Source organism: Adiantum capillus-veneris, chromosome 17, assembly GCF_014529385.1.
Source record: "Adiantum capillus-veneris isolate H3 chromosome 17, ASM1452938v2, whole genome shotgun sequence".
Lineage (NCBI taxonomy): Eukaryota > Viridiplantae > Streptophyta > Polypodiopsida > Polypodiales > Pteridaceae > Adiantum > Adiantum capillus-veneris.
In genome coordinates this window covers 144,898,632-144,914,727 of record NC_140947.1, presented here as the reverse complement: position 1 = coordinate 144,914,727, position 16,096 = coordinate 144,898,632, and the positions used below count along the sequence as shown (strand labels likewise).

At 44.8% G+C, this 16,096-nt stretch overlaps 1 protein-coding gene across 4 annotated transcripts in view; it reads right to left on the bottom strand.

Moving 5' to 3' along the window:
• Nucleotides 1–2,063: 2,063 nt before the first annotated feature.
• The window catches only part of LOC147438255 (SNF2 domain-containing protein CLASSY 1-like), a 45,379-nt gene continuing 31,346 nt past the window's right edge, over nt 2,064–16,096 (bottom strand). For 2 of the 4 annotated variants that reach the window (XM_086487547.1, XM_086487546.1), the window contains exons 4-7: nt 5,827–7,866; nt 5,556–5,723; nt 4,688–5,472; nt 3,180–4,554 (exon numbers count right to left, since the gene is read on the bottom strand). In XM_086487547.1, the coding sequence (XP_086343673.1) occupies nt 3,483–4,554; nt 4,688–5,472; nt 5,556–5,723; nt 5,827–7,866 (4,065 nt within the window). In that variant the 3' untranslated portion in view covers nt 3,180–3,482. Of the gene's footprint in view, nt 3,021–3,179; nt 4,555–4,687; nt 5,473–5,555; nt 5,724–5,826; nt 7,890–16,096 lie in introns of those variants that run through there. The other 2 variants (XR_015184958.1, XM_086487548.1) reach the window with 2 other exon arrangements.

The following is a 16,096-nucleotide window of genomic DNA, read 5'->3' as shown; positions in this document are numbered from 1 at the left end:
TGTGGGAATAATTTTGCAAATGAAATTGTGGATTCAAATGTTATTTTAGATGCAAAACTTTGGCATGCACGTTTTGGGCACTAAATTTTACTAGTTTGCTACGTTTGCAAAAATATGATATGGTTGCTTCTTGCCGCCTCTTGAAACACCTTCTAAGCATGTTTGTGAAGGCTTTATTTCGGGTAACTACAATGTTCAAAGTTTTCAAAGGATGGTTCAGTAAGGGCTAGATACAGGTTGCAACTTGAGCATAGTGATGTTTGTGGGTCTATACAAACTCCATTCTTAGGCAATTACCTTTACTTCATGAATTTCATTGATGATTGCTTCAGGCATACATGGGTGTATCCGCTTAAAGCTAAGTCCGAAGTGTCTACGTGCTTTAAGCAGTTTCTCTTGTCTCTAAATGTACTATGGACACCCTCCGTTCAGATCAAGGGGAGAAGTATATGTCTCATGAGTTTCATGCATTTTTGGCTTATCATGGGATAAAACACCAATGTATAGTGCGTATACACCTCAACAAAATGCTCAAGATTCAAGCTTTGCCACATTTGTTTTGACTTGATGTTATCATGTGTACTACTTATGTACTTATAGGTGTCCTACCAAAGCAAGTCGATCTATGACTCCTTATGAAGCATGGCATGATAAGAAGCCATTTATTGATCACATGCATGCTTTTGGGTGTTTAGTTTATGCTTCGGTACTGCAAACACAACATAGAAAACTGAATGATAAGATTGTTAAATGCATTTTGGTTGGTTATACTACTAACAGTAAAGGTTACAAGTTATACCATCCACAAACAAAACGTATCTTGGTTCCATGAGATGTGTTTGTGAAAGATTCTATTAAATCTTTGCTATTGTGTACTAGAGATAGCAATGTAAGCTCATAGGATATTTATGACACTTTGTTGCCTCTTTTTAATGGGTGAAAACTTGAATGGAAATTCCAATGAGGCAAATGTACATCCTATAAAGATTTCTGAAAATGTTACAGATCAGTTTATCACTGGTGCAGATGTACATGATGTATTTGATATGAAAAAGCTGAAAATGAAGAGGCTAGAGGTCTGCCAAAATGGCTAGTGCATACTTTGTGTGACAATAAATTGGATGTACCTATGTCTAGCCGTATTCACTAGGTTCTCGCCATGTATCGTATACATGAGATTGTTATGTTTTGGTTGTTTCTAGTTTATGTGATGAGGGGGTACCTCTTTCAAAAAGTGATCAGAAGGTACATCTTTCTTTTGATGAAGCACAAAATTCAAAAAATTGAATGGCTCTGCCATGCAATCAAAATATGATGCACTTATAAAAAATGACGCATGGACTTAATGTGACTTGCCTCTTGGTAAAAAGGCCATTGGTACAAAGTGGGTTTACAAGTTGAAACGCAAGCCAGATTGTAAGATTGATCGCTACAAAGTTAAACTTGTCACAAAAGGTTATGCACAACAGAAAGGCATTGGTTTTAAAGAGACTTTTGCTCCCACTTTTCGTATGACTACTGTTCGTTTTCTGTGTGCATTGGCATCTCATTTTTTATGAAATGTACATCAATCAGACATTGTTACTGCTTTCTTGAATGGGGATATATTTGAGGAAGTTTATGTAACACAACCTCGTGGTTTTATCAAGAAAGGACAAGAAAATAAAGTGTACAAATGTAAAAAAGCTTTGTATGGGTTGAAGCAGTCTCCTTGTGCTTGGTATGAGAAAGCTGACACTCAATTGGTTAAACGAGGCTTTCATAACAGTCCAACTGAAAACACTTTGTATGTCAAGCATAGAGTGATCTATTTCTATATGTAGATGATTTGTTGATTATTGATCCGAATGAGAACGCATTAATGAATTTAAGGTTGATTTGAATGCTACTTTCAAGATGAAAGAATTGGAGCTTTTGCATCATTACTTGGGAAGCATAAAGTTTAAGCAGTGTGATAGAGGTATTACTACATAAGTTTAAACTTGAGTGAAAATCTATTGCTACTCCAATGAAAATAAGTATCTATGTATGCAATAGGAGTCCAGATATTCAGTTTACAGTCTCACAATGCAAGAGATTTATGCATAGCTCAAAGTATAAACATTGGCAGGCTGTCAAGAGAATCTTTTGCTATTTGAGTGGCACTTTATCTCTTGGGTTGTTTTATCCTTAAGAGGAATCATTGCCGCCAGATTTACATGGTTTTGAACTCGGATTGGGCTGGTTGTTATGACACGCGAGTGTCCACAAGTGGTTTTTGTTTCATGCTCGTCAACTCATGCATATCATGGTTGAGCAAGAAGTAACCTCTTGTGGCCACTTCCAAACGTGAAGCTGAGTACATTGGCATTTTTCACAATTGTGGTTGAGTGTGTATGGCTCAAACGCCTTGGTTGATTTGGGTGTTGAATAGCACACTGCCAACATCATCTACATTGTCAGAGTGCATTGACAGTTGCGAGGACCTCAATTATTCAAGGCCACACAAAGCACATTGAGGTACATTATCACTATGTCAAAGAGAGACTCTTAGCCAAAGAGATCAGCTTGGCTTATGTGTCTACGTAAGACTACCTTACAAATATGTTCACAAAGGCATTGCCTTGTGAGAAGTTTGAAGACTTTGCAAAGCTTTGGGCTTGCTTCCCTTTGTGGATTGATCATGTCCTCAAGGCATAGCACTTCCCTATACGTTATGTGCTAGCTCTAGTTCATCGCATCACTCCCAAGGGGATGTGTTACCATATACTTGGTAGTGATGTGTGTGAACACACTTAGGACCGCTAGGGCATTTTTTAAGAGGTTTTTCCCCGTCTATTGTACATACGCCCATCATTCTACGGCTAACTTATCTTTCTATTTTGCACCAAGCAATAGACTCTTGTGTGCCGTGAGCTTCTTCATCTTCTCCAATCTGCATGCATCTCTGCAACCTTGATTCCAAATTAGCTTGCTTACTCTTTTGTGCTTGCAATTTCGAACTTTTGTGATACATGATAGCATGAATTCTCTTTGACCATCTACAGGAAGAGAAGCATTTCAAGTTATATCAGAATCAAGATACACAGAGCATAATTCAAATATGAAAATTGACCGGTTTTAATTTAGGCCACAAATGCTAGCCTAAAAATTCACAAATGGAAGCAAAACAAATTATTTTGAGCACAGGAAAAGAGAGAGAGAGCCTCTGACAATTTCATTGAAGCAAAGCACAAGTAGACAGTTGTAAGTATAGCAGGTCAGAAAATAAATAAATTGCTACTCTGTTCTGATGTTTACAAGAGGAAAGCATCAAGAAACAAGAATCACTTTTAGGGAAGAACAGGGAAGGAAAGACCTTAGGGAGCTGCTCAATTTGAACTCCCAGTATTGATCGCAAATAGGGACACACCTCACTCTTTGAATGTAAATGATCGAAGGGCATTTCATATACAAAGGTTTTATATGAGTTCTGATTTGCTCTTCCCGAGTAACCACCAAGCTCAAAAAATGCTGAAGGGTTTTTCCCTCTCTGAGGCACTGTAGTTTAAAACTCTAAGTATGCTTTTGGTCATATCATTTCTGAGAAGCTGAGCTAGTACATAGTCATCCACTTCCGAATTGGGGTGACTCTCTTTATACCCGCAATTTACAAATTCTTTCCCCAAGGAGAAAATGGACCTAGAAAGCCAATCCTTCCTATGTATTCTTGTGAACTTCTCTGCTTCCTTCTCTACGGATGCTATTAGCCAATATGTGTGCACAACTCTTGTTTGCCCAATCCGAAACGCTCTGGCTACCGCCTGCTTCATGCGAGCAGGATTCCAATGCATATCTAAGAACACTACTCGTGAAGCGCCGGTCAGATTTATACCTTCTCCACAAGCCGTCAAAGATGCTAGTAGGATCGACGTGCCTCCTGACTCATTAAATTCCTCTATCGTTCTCTGCCTTTCCTCCAGCCTGTCTTGGCCTTTGATCATGGCAACCTTGAACTTTTTTGGCAACAGCTCTGCAACCAGTTCCATGGTCTTGATAAACTGACTGAAGATTAAGAGCTTCTCTTTCAATAGATGGCAGCATTCTGCTAAGTCCAAAATAAACTTCACCTTTGGTCCCTGTGAAGCATCTCCTCGTATTGCCTGAAGCTCATCGAGTTCAACAAAAGTGCGAATTTCACCTTTCCATTTCAGCAGTAAGGATGGATGGATGCTGAGTGCCGTTTCGAGAAAAGTTTGCTGCTTGATTTGTGTGGAAAGAGATACCTGTAGATTTGTTGCTTGTAAGACGACAATAAACTCTTTGATACCAGGCAAACTCTTAAGGATATCCCCATTATAGAAATGAACAAAGGGAGCCATTATTGCCTGTAGCTGCTCAATAGCATGCCTAAAATCATCATCCCCTCCAGCTTCTTGCACCTTGCCTTCAAGCTTATTACCAATCTCTTCCATGAAAATTTTTCTCAACTCTGCTTCCTCATCACTTGTGTCTGTCTGTCTTTCCTTGTTAAACTCTTCAAAGGTTTGCCATTGTTTCTTGCTACAGTCATTGTCCAAGTCAATACCCTCAAATCTGTACATCAGGAAATTGATAGTGATTTAGCAAAAGTCACAATATATAATCTATCACTTATTAATGTAATGACAAACAAGCATGCAGACAAATACCACAAAAGACAGATATATTCAGAATTTACACTGCTTGCCTTTTGTTGGAATGACGAGTTTGAAGATAGCGGAGAAAATTTGGCCTTGCAAGGTACAAAAGATTGAAGAGCTCCTGCATGTTGTTTTGAAACAATGTTCCGGACACCAGAATCTTGAATTTTGTACGGATTTGCAATAAGGACTCCCTAAGCTTTGAACAATTTCGTGGTACATGTCCTTCATCCAAGACAAGGATGTCAGGTACATGCAATAGCAAACTGCCTATTCGTTGAATCTCAAGTGCCCTGCACACTCTTCCTTCAGCAACCAGCTGGGAGAACAGTTGATAGTTCACAATCAAAACGCTTTTGCTCTTTTGCCACTCTGAAATACCACTCAGGTATTTCAAGGGCGATGATGCTTGTAACAGGTAAACCTTGATGCCTGCTTGCCATTTTTCAAACTCCTTTTTCCACGACAAGAGCATGTTCTTCGGTGCCACGATTAAAGGCCTGCACCAGGAGTGAAGTTGCAAAAAGCTCTTAAGGAAACTTATGATAAGCAGCGATTTCCCTGTTCCTGGTGCATGAGCTACAATGCAGCCCCCTCCCTTATTATCAGTTTGGCTACTTAGAGCACCAACGTTGTTCCAAAGAAAGTTGAAGCCATCTACTTGATTCTTTTGCATTCGAGGTCTCAAGTCTTGTATGAGCTTCCATACAGACCCCATGTCAGGTTCAGAGGGCCTTCTTGGCGTATTCGAATATTCTGTGCTGTTATTGCATGCAGCTGAATCAACCTCTTTTTCAGCTCTTATCTGGTTATCACGGCCTCTATGGTCAACCTGAAGCCAAAAAAAATGTAAATTTGTCTGAGGCAAGCCAACACAGATTGCATGTATGGAAGAAACACGCTTGAAATATTTACCTCTTCCCGTAAAACTGGAGGAAAGATGTTTTCAACACTGGTTACTAGCACTCCACAAAGTGAACAAACATACCCTTCCTGTTCTCTTAACACCAGTGCGTGTTCACAACCCAATGCCTTGTCTTGAGATGTCTGAATAGGTTGTTCTGCTAGTGCTGCTACTCCACGCTAAAGAAAAAGTCAAGACCATTTGTCAAGACTAATAAACTTAATCAAGTGTCAAGGTCACGCTTCCACCTTGAAAAGATAGCAACAAGTTGAGAACGCTTACCATTTCTTCAGAAGCTAATTCCATATCTTTCCATAGGTCTTTAAGAGGTTCATCTTCCATCAAGTCGTCTTTATACACACCTGTTCTCTCACAAAAAACGATCGGATCCCATGGGACTTGATTTTGAATTTCCTCTAAGAATGAGAATGGCTTTTCTAATGGTGCTGCCATCTTGACGTGCGTAAGCTCACGATCACTTTTGAGAATTGCATCAAAAAGATCGTTGAAGTTCCTTTTCCACTCCTGTGTCTTCAAATTCTTGGCTCGATCCCTGTTATGGGGATTGCGTGATACACAGCGTGCGCTGTTTTTCCTCTTCGTTGTAGCAGGGGGCACTGACTTGCATCTTTGTTGGTAGTCTACTGCACTCTTTTTCCTTTTCTTCAACACTTTGGATTGCTGCACGGGCTCTGACTCTGAACAATACTCATGTCTGCCTTGTACATTTTTGCAACTGTTAATATCCCTGCTATGGGAAGTGTGTGATACATCATGTGCACCGGTTTTTGCTTTCTTTGTAGCATGGGGCCTTAGCTTGTGTTTTTGTTTGTTGTATCCCTCATTCTTTTTTACTTTCTTCAACACACGGAATTGCTGCGTGGAATCTGACTCTGAGCAATTTCCATGTATGTCTTCTACATTTTTGCAACCAGTACTCTTTGCTGCAACTACTTGAGCTTTCTTGTCCTCTCCTTGTGAATTAGCTGGTGTTGTCATAACTATACTATCATCCCCCTGTAAGAAATTGCAAGCTCTGCAAACACTTTCAGAATTATCAGAAGATATTTGCACAGTATTGCAAAAACACTCGGACCTGTCGTCAAATTCATGCCCTTGTGCAGGATCCCTTTTTTTAGAAGTAGTCCATGCGCAATCAACGTCTACATTCTCATGCTCGATGTGAGGAATTTTAGCAGACAAGCACTCATCTTGTCCTTCTACATCAATTTTTGATGCTTTTGTGGAGTTAAGGGTATCTTCTTCATTTCCACACGAGCCATAGAAAATTGCAGTAGAGCTGGACTGCCCGCTCTTTTCTGCTGGATTCCCATAGAATGTTTTTGTGGATGTAGACCTTCCGTGATCCTCACTGTGGTTTCTATTATCAAGTTCCAGCGAATTGACAATTTCCTGACTTTCATTTGCATCGCCATAAAAGACGGGAGTGGTTCTGGATTGACTATCATCTGTGGTCTCCTCTTTACGTGAAAGGCGCTCAGAATCATGCAATTCTTCAGAATCAGAACCTGAGCTGGAAAGCTTGTAGCTAGAACAGCTTTTCTCTGAGCTATTCAATGATGATTGGTTATTGAATATTGTATGTCTTGCAAGCTTTTTTTGTCTCCCTGTTTCGGCATATACTCCTGTATCAGTGACTTTGGCTTTACGAGGTAAACTTATCCTTATTCTCGTTTTACAGCTTTCGAAAGCCGCTCGATGAGGCAAACATACTTCCTGAGTAAAGGCATTGTTGACATGTACACTAAGATTGTCGCTCAAAGTCAAATCCACTGACTTGGCACTGTTGACAGATTTTCTCTGATTGCTCAAGACTTGAGATGCTCTTGCATCCTTAGAACGGGCAGTAATGTTATTTTCTAGCATATGGAATCCAGGACTACCGTCCAAACGGACGTCTGTTCGTAAGTTTTCTGTAACATCTATCATGTATGTGTCGCGATCTGCTGTTGGTAATACATTTCTAGCATCTTCAGTCACAGATGTTGAATACAGAGGTTGCTGACTAGAGTAACTCAAATTTAAAGTATAAGTGTCCTTTGACCACTGTCTTTTTATGCTATCCTCAGCAAGTGAGAGTGAGGTTTCAAACAAAGTCTCCAACGATGATTCCAAATTAGCCTGCATAATTGCAATCTCGCTGATTGACACTTCCACCATTGCCCCTTCTAACAAAGCTCTGGTGCTCCTTGGTTCTGTGTTTTTTGACAAGTCACTATAGAACTGAACTTTATATTTGCAAGCGCAGGTGTAGAGGGGGTGTTTATAAACTTTTGATATTATTTTCACGTCATACCATGCCTGTAAGAGAAAAAGTTCAAAGCCTGTAAGAAATTGAAACTCAGTCTGTTATTTTTCTCTGCTTGTTGACAACACTTACTATGCTTGGATATACAAAAATAAATAAATAAATGTCTCAAGTGAAACAAAATGTTTGGTGCTCACACTGATAACAGAAAGGTGTCATATCATGCCTGTGAAAGAATCAAGTTCATGCCTGTAAGAAAGTGAATCCCAGGATATCACAGCTGTCATCATTCTGTGCTTCATGAAAGACCCAAGTGGACATCAATTTCTTGCTTGGAGTAAAACTTTGAACATTCTAAGGTAGTGCCATTTGTAAGACCAAGGTGTTAGCCAGTCGCTGTCACAAAATGATGACATGGCATGACCACCGGGACAGATTCCAGATAAAATGTCACAAGGGTTCCCGTCTGATGGGGCCCAGGGGACACAAAGAATTAAAGAACTGAAGCTCAAAGTTGTACCAACTTATGGTACCCCGGCCGAGGGGCCCAAAACCCTAAAGACCAGAATCTTGCACTTTGAAAGAGAGTTCCGTAAATCGCGCTGACACGCTGACGGGCAGGCTGTAAGAAAATTCAGCGTTTTGAACTGTGGCTGTGCCACGTGGCAAGCTGTACGGATTTCCATGATTCACGCTGACAGCTTTTGGGCGCAAACGCTTTTGGGGCTCTGCTTTTGGGGCATCCCTTGTAAGAATAAAAGACCACTTGGGGCCTCACTCTGCAGAGCATATGGACGCAGAGTCTGAGAGTAGAGGTCCCTCGAGAGTTGTACTTTGCAATGATTAATGATAAAGAAATACTGAAAGGGATGCCAGACTTTGGAGCCAATACCTCTAGGCACGGAACTACGCCGGGCCGTCTCTCTCTCTTACATGGGCAACATAAAGAAAAATGGAAGCACTGGAGAAACCTCAAAAGAAAGAGCACTCATCCTCCGTTTTCCCTCCATGGAAGCGAAGAAGTCCTTCTTGAAGAAAAGACCAACTCTTAAAGAGATTGGCATCTTTCTCAGGGATGATCTCACCCTCTCGCAGATCGCTCATATGCAAGAAGTAATGCCGGAGATTAGAGCGGCAAGAGGAAAAGGCAAGATTGCCTTTTATTGAGACGGAAAAGTGGTAATACTAGAGCGGCGCTCCACACGACGGTGCGAGACTTATGGGACCACACTCAAAGTGGCTGCTTGGAACTGTAATGGATCTATGCGTCTTGATGTGGGTGCTTTTGAGGATAGCTTTACTGGAAGAGACATCATCTTTTACTTTGAGACACACCTAGCCCCTGGGCAATCCATGCCTCACATCAGTGGATACAAGTGGGAGACAGCTTACAGACAGGAGACGCTCAGAGCACAGAGGACAGAGCTTGGGCGGAGTGGCAGTGTTATTTAGAGAGGATCTGCAGCCATTGATACATATAGCCCGCAGGGATATGAGCAGGCTAGGTATATGTGGGTGAGATTGAAAGCAGAGACAGGCAAATATCTCTACCTTGCTATTTGCTACTTTCCCCCGAGTACATCAGTTTATGCATCACCCAGAGGACAGTCCCCTTTCTCTATTTTGGATGATGACATATGGGAGTTCTCTAGGGATGGTGACATTATCATCCTAGGGGACTTCACTGCTAGGACTGCCCATCACCAGGCAGTGTTCTATGATACTTCAGAGGAGATGCTTAGAGAGCTAGATGTTGTAGAGACGGGCCTGTCCAGACTATCACAAGATGTGGAATATACTGAGTATGGGCGATACCTGATAGACATGGGCACCGCACATGGATTGGCCATCTTGAACGGCCTACAAAGATTTCCTGTTGCGGGAGGTTTTACATGCTTCCCACACAGACATGGAGCCAGCACAGTGGACTATGTCATGGCACAGCCGAATCTCATCTCTAGTATCCAGGATCTCAGAGTTGGGCCCAGACCGGTTGGGGTGGCAGTGGATCATGCTCTGGTGTCGATGACCATCTCCTTCAAGTTCAGTGTAGCACACAGGCCACACGTAGCAGCCCCTACTCGCTACACCTTCACACGGGAGACGGATTCTGTATACATGGACGGGATCTACAGACGCCTATGCACTCAGGACCCGGGGCGACCTCTGGGGGAGCTAACTACTATACTGACACAGACATTACATGATGTAGCAACAGAGGCATACCCACACACCCAGCCTGAGCAGAGCCGCCGATCAGGGAGCATGCCTCAGAACAACTAGTACGATGAGGAGTGCCGCCAGACTAGAGCCAGACTTCAGAGGGAGGTGCTTTTGGGGGACGTCACTCACAGACAGTCACAGATTGACTTCGGACGCCTGGTGCGGCGGAAGAAGAGGGCTTTTTTGGCTCGACTCGAGCAAGATCTATACCAGCTATTCTTGAGTCAGGACTCGCATAAGGCGTGGCGGCTCTTTCATGAGCAGTCCCCCCCCTGCTATTTCCTCCACAGAGACCTGGGGTCAATACGCATCATCTTTGTACACAGTACCTGGACAGCCGCCCCTCCCCAACCCCCCCGATCCATGCCCACACACATGTGCTTTTTTCACGGCTGAGATGGTGAAGAAAGCTATTGACAGGATGAGGACTGGGAGAGCATACGATCATGATGGCTTAGTCACTGAGCATTTCATGCATGCCAAAGACCTACTAGCAGAGCTTCTAGCATTTATGTTTAACCGTGCCATGTGTGAGGGCCTACCGGACTCTTGGAGCCTATCTACGATAGTACCTATCTTCAAGTCAGGAGACCCCATGGAGCCTGGGAATTATCGCACTATCATGATTGGACACACTAGCACGGTTGTATGCATCCATTCTTGAGCAACAGCTGAGTAGATGGGCAGAGAGGGAAGAAATGCATGCAGCTGGGCAGGCAGGGTTCAGGAGAGGCTTCTCTACTCTTGACCATATCTTGACACTCAGGGCCATCATCGAGGAAGGCAGATCTCATGGGAGACGGATCTATTGTAGCTTTGTGGACTTCCGCAAAGCTTTTGACACAGTATCCAGAGCTAGATTGATGCGCAAATTACAGGAAATGGGAGTACCCACAGAGCTCATTTGGCGGATCATGGCATTGTACAGATCAGTAGTATGGCATGTACGTACCCCTGAGGGACTTTCTACACCAGTTCACTCCACTATTGGGGTGAAGCAGGGTTGCCCGCTCTCTCCTACTCTTTTCGGTATGTATGTGGATGAGGTTTCTAACTACATTGAGAGCGATGGGGATAGAGGTGCACAGTTGGTAGGGACATGGATTCCACTTTTGTTATATGATGATGATGTAGTGTTGATCTCCGAATCTCCAGAGGGAATGCAACGTCAACTGAATGCTTTGCATAGGTTTGCCCACGAAAGTGGTTTGTCTATCAACCTTGGTAAAACCAAGGTTATGATGTTTAATACCACCCCACAGTGGATCAGGAGGTCAGCACCTACATTCACATACGGCCAGGAGACTGTGTAGTACACAGATGCTTACACTTACCTTGGAGTGGTTTTTAGCGGACCTGCATTCTCACTCAAAAGAGCAGCAAAGACCAGACTGACTAGAGCCCACGCAGCACTGGGTAGATTAGAGAAGATGTGTTCGCAGGTTCAGTTTCAAGAGCCCCGGACGAAGCTCTGGCTCTTTGACACTTTGGTGGCTTCAACATTGCTCTATGGAGCTGAGATATGGGGACCTTCATTGGATCACCGCGGGAGGCCGGGTCGCACAGATGGATGGGGGAACATGGAGAAACCTCTCGTCTCTATGATCTCGCGGCTCATTAGAGCCAAGGCATCAATACCACGGGCCATTATCCGAGCAGAGCTAGCGGCCCCCCCACTAGTGGTGGAGGCGCTCACCAGATCAGTCTCCTTCATAAACCGCACATGGGAACCTCCTAGAGACAGATATGCTCGCATAGCACTTGAGTCCTCTCGGCAGTTAGCCATACAAGGAGATACAACATGCTGGTATGGGAAGATGGCATCATGGTTTCAGGCGCATGGGTTCAGCATAGACAGGCTACCACCATTCTAGTACTCATTGGATGCACCATCTCTCACTCTTACACAGTCAGAGATCACCAAGCTCATCCGCCAAGACCTGACCCAGCTTAGACACCAGGAGGACATGGATACAACCAGCACAAGAATTGGGCACGAAGATGGCTTTCTACAGAGACCACCTTCTCCACCTTACGGAAGATGACCCAGATACATGGATACCCACTTGTCTCATGGGATACAATGTGCTATTGGCCAGTTACGCACATCTTCTCACCAGCTGCGGATTGAGACTGGGAGATACAGCGGAGTACCAGCAGAGGCCAAGACATGCCCCTTGTGTGACATGGAGCCTGAGACAGAGCTGCATTATACATGCCGCTGCCCCGTCTACTACGAGATACGAGGCCGCTTCCATTGCCTGTTCAGAGAGGGTTTTGGACCACTCTCAAGAGTCATGGGATATGAAGATCAGAGATGCCTGGGTTTGTTCTTGCTCGAGCTGCGCAGACACAGAGATAGCCTGATGAATGGAGAGGCTAGCCACTCTCAAAGACGGATCACAGAATTCTTCAAAGCAGACACAGGACAACCGCAAGTGCCACTCCCATAGCAGAGCTCCCCCTCGTCTCACACCAGAGGCACACTGATCGACCGAGCGATTGAACTAGGGAAATCCACGCGCCCACGACTGCGGAGGACTACACAGCATCGACGGAGGCTACGTCAAAAGATTCGGAGCACGCTAGCCAGGCATGCACAACGCCCGGTCAGACTACTAACCATGGAGGAGATTGATGAGATCCGCCAACGACCGATGCTAGATCTCTTGTGATTCAGCTATCCCAGCAAGCCGCCCATTTTTGCTTAGTTTTTTGCTTAGTTCACATCGACCAATCTAGGATCCCATAGTATATATCTTTGTTTTGTACTGTTGTTATTTTGTTACTCTGACTTTGTATCAGATCCACCACCTTGTAACTTTCTGGTCTCATAGGTCACTATGGCCTTTTGAAGACGTTAATATAACATTTCATTTCATCATCTCTCTCTCTCTCTCTCTCTCTCTCTCTCTCTCTCTCTCTCTCTCTCTCTCTCTCTCTCTCTCTCTCTCTCTCTCTCTCTCTCTCTCTCTCTCTCTCTCTCTCTCTCTCTCTCTCTCTCTCTCTCTCTACATAGACGGATTTACAGGCGCATATCCACTGAGGAGCCGAGACGACCTCTGGAGGAGCTTAGACGGATTCTGTATACATAGACGAGATTTACATAGACGGATTCTGTATACATAGACGGGATTTACAAGCGCCTATCCACTGAGGAGCCCGGGCAACCTCTAAATGAGCTTACTACCATACTGACACAGACATTACATGATGCAGCAACAGAGGCATACCCACACACACAGCCTGAGCAGAGACATCGTTCTGGGAGCATGCCTCAGAATAGCTGGTACAATGAGGAATGCCGTCAGACTAGAGCTAGACTTCAGAGGGAAGTGCTTTTGGGGGACATAAGACACAGACAGTCACAGATTGACTTCCGACGCCTAGTGCGGCGGAAGAAGAGGGCATTTTTGGCTCGACTAGAGCAGGATTTATACCAGCTATTCTTGAGTCGGGACTCGCGTGAAGCATGGAGACTCTTTCATGAGCAATCTCCCCCCCTTGCCATTACCTCTACAGAGACCTGGGGTCAATACGCATCATCTTTGTACACAATTTCTCGACAGCAACCCCTTCCTGACCCCCCCGATCCATACCCACACACATGTGCCTTTTTCACCGCTAAGATGGTGAAGAAGGCCATTGACAGGATGAGGACTGGGAGAGCATATGATCATGATGGCTTAGTGGCATGCATGAAGCATATGATCATGATGGCTTAGTGGCTGAGCATTTCATGCATGCCAAAGATCTACTAGCAGAGCGTCTAGCAGTTATGTTTAACCGTGCCATGTGTGAGGGCTTGCCTGATACTTGGAGCCTGTCTACGATCGTACCTATCTTCAAGTCAGGAGATCCTATGGAGCCTGGAAATTATCGCACTATCATGATCGGACACACATTGGCACGGTTGTACGCATCCATTCTTGAGTAGCAACTGAGTAGGTGGGCAGAGAGGGAGGGAATGTGTGTTGTTGGGCAGGGAGGGTTCAAGACTCTTGACCATATTTTGACACTCAGGGCCATCATCGAGGAAGGCAGATCCCGTGGGAGACGGATCTATTTTAGCTTTGTGGACTTCCGCAAAGCATTTGACACAGTACCCAGAGCTAGATTGATGCGCAGATTACAAGAGATGGGAGTACCCACAGAGCTCATTTGGGGGATCATGGCACTGTACAAATCAATAATAGGGCATGTACGCACCTCAGAGGTCTATCTACACCGGTTCACTCCACTATTGGGGTGAAGCAAAGATGCCCGCTCTCTCCTACTCTATTTGGTATGTATGTGGGTGAGGTTTCTGACTACATTGAGAGAGATGGTGATAGAGGGGAACCGTTGGCAGGGACATGGATTCCGCTATTGTTATATGCTGATGATATTGTGTTGATCTCCGACTCTTCGGAGGGGATGCAACATCACTTGGATGATTTGCATAGGTTTGCCCATGAGAGTGGCTTGTCTGTCAACCTTGGTAAAACCAAGGTCATGGTTTTTAATACCACCCCACAGTGGACCAGGAGGTCAGCGCCCGTATTCACATATGGCCAGGAGACAGTGGAATATACAGATGCTTACACTTACCTTGGGGTGGTTTTTAGTGGACCATCATTTCCTCAAAAGCATTTTCTTTGAGGAGAGCAACAGAGACTAGATTGACCAAAGCCCATTCGGCATTGGGGAGATTGGAGAGGATGTGTTCACAGGTTCAGTTTTAGGAGCCTCGGACGAAGCTCTGGCTCTTTGACACTTTGGTGGCTTCTGTATTGTTGTATGGAGCTGAGATATGGGGGCCTTCATTGGATCATCATGGGAGAGCAGGTCGTACTGATGGATGGGGGGACATGGAGAAGCCTCTGGTCTCTATGATCTCGCGGCTCATTAGAGCCAAGGCTTTAGTACCACGTGCCATTGTCCGAGCAGAGCTAGCTGCCCCCCCACTAGTAGTTGAGGCGCTCACCAGATCTGTTTCCTTCCTACACCGCTTGTGGGAACTTCCCAAAGACAGATACGCCCACCTTGCACTTGAGTCCTCTCGACAATTAGCCAGGCAGGGAGAGACAGCATGTTGGTATGGGGAGATGACGTCATGGTTCCAGACACATGGATTCAGTATAGACAGACTGCCCCCCTTCCAATACTCACTGGATGCACCCTCTCTGACTCTTACACAGTCCAAGACCACCAGGCTCATCCGCCAAGACCTGATTCAGCTAGACACCAAGAGGACATGGATACAGCCAACACAGGAGCTAGGAACGAAGATGGCTTTCTACAGAGAGCATCTTCTCCAGCTTACACCGACGGTTTTGTGACGAGGCCCAAATACATGGACACCCACCTGTCTCATGGGATACGGTGTGCCATTGGCCAGATAAGCACATCCTCACACCAGCTGGGGATCGAGACCGGGAGATACAGCGGAGTGCCAACAGAGGACAGACATACACCCTGTGTGACATGGAGCCTGAGACAGAGTTACACTACACATGCCACTGCCCCGTCTACTACGAGACACGAGGCCGCTTCCATTGCTTGTTCAGAGAGGGCTTTGGACCACTCTCCAGAGTCATGAGGTACGAGGATCAGAGATGCCTGGGTTTGTTCCTGCTCGAGTTGCGCACACACAGAGAGAGCCTGATGAGAGGAGAGGTTAGCCAATCTCAGATACACATCACAGACTTCTTTAGAGCAGACACTGGACACCCAGAGAAGCTACTACCACAGCAGATCTTGTCGCCTCACACCAGAGGCACGTTGATCGATCGAGTGACTGAGCTGGGGAGATCCACACGCCCACGACTGCGAAGGACTACACAGCATCGACGGAGGCTACATCAAAGGATTTGGATCACTTTGGCCCGACATGCACGACGCCCGGTCAGACTACTGTCCATGGAGGAGATTGATGAGATCCGCCAACGACCAATGCTTGATTTCTTGTGACTTGTGATTTAGCTATCCCAGCTAGGTACTTAGTTCACACCTACCAGTTTAGGATCCCATAGTACTTTTATTTTATCATTTTGTCATTTCATTTTGTTACTCTGACTT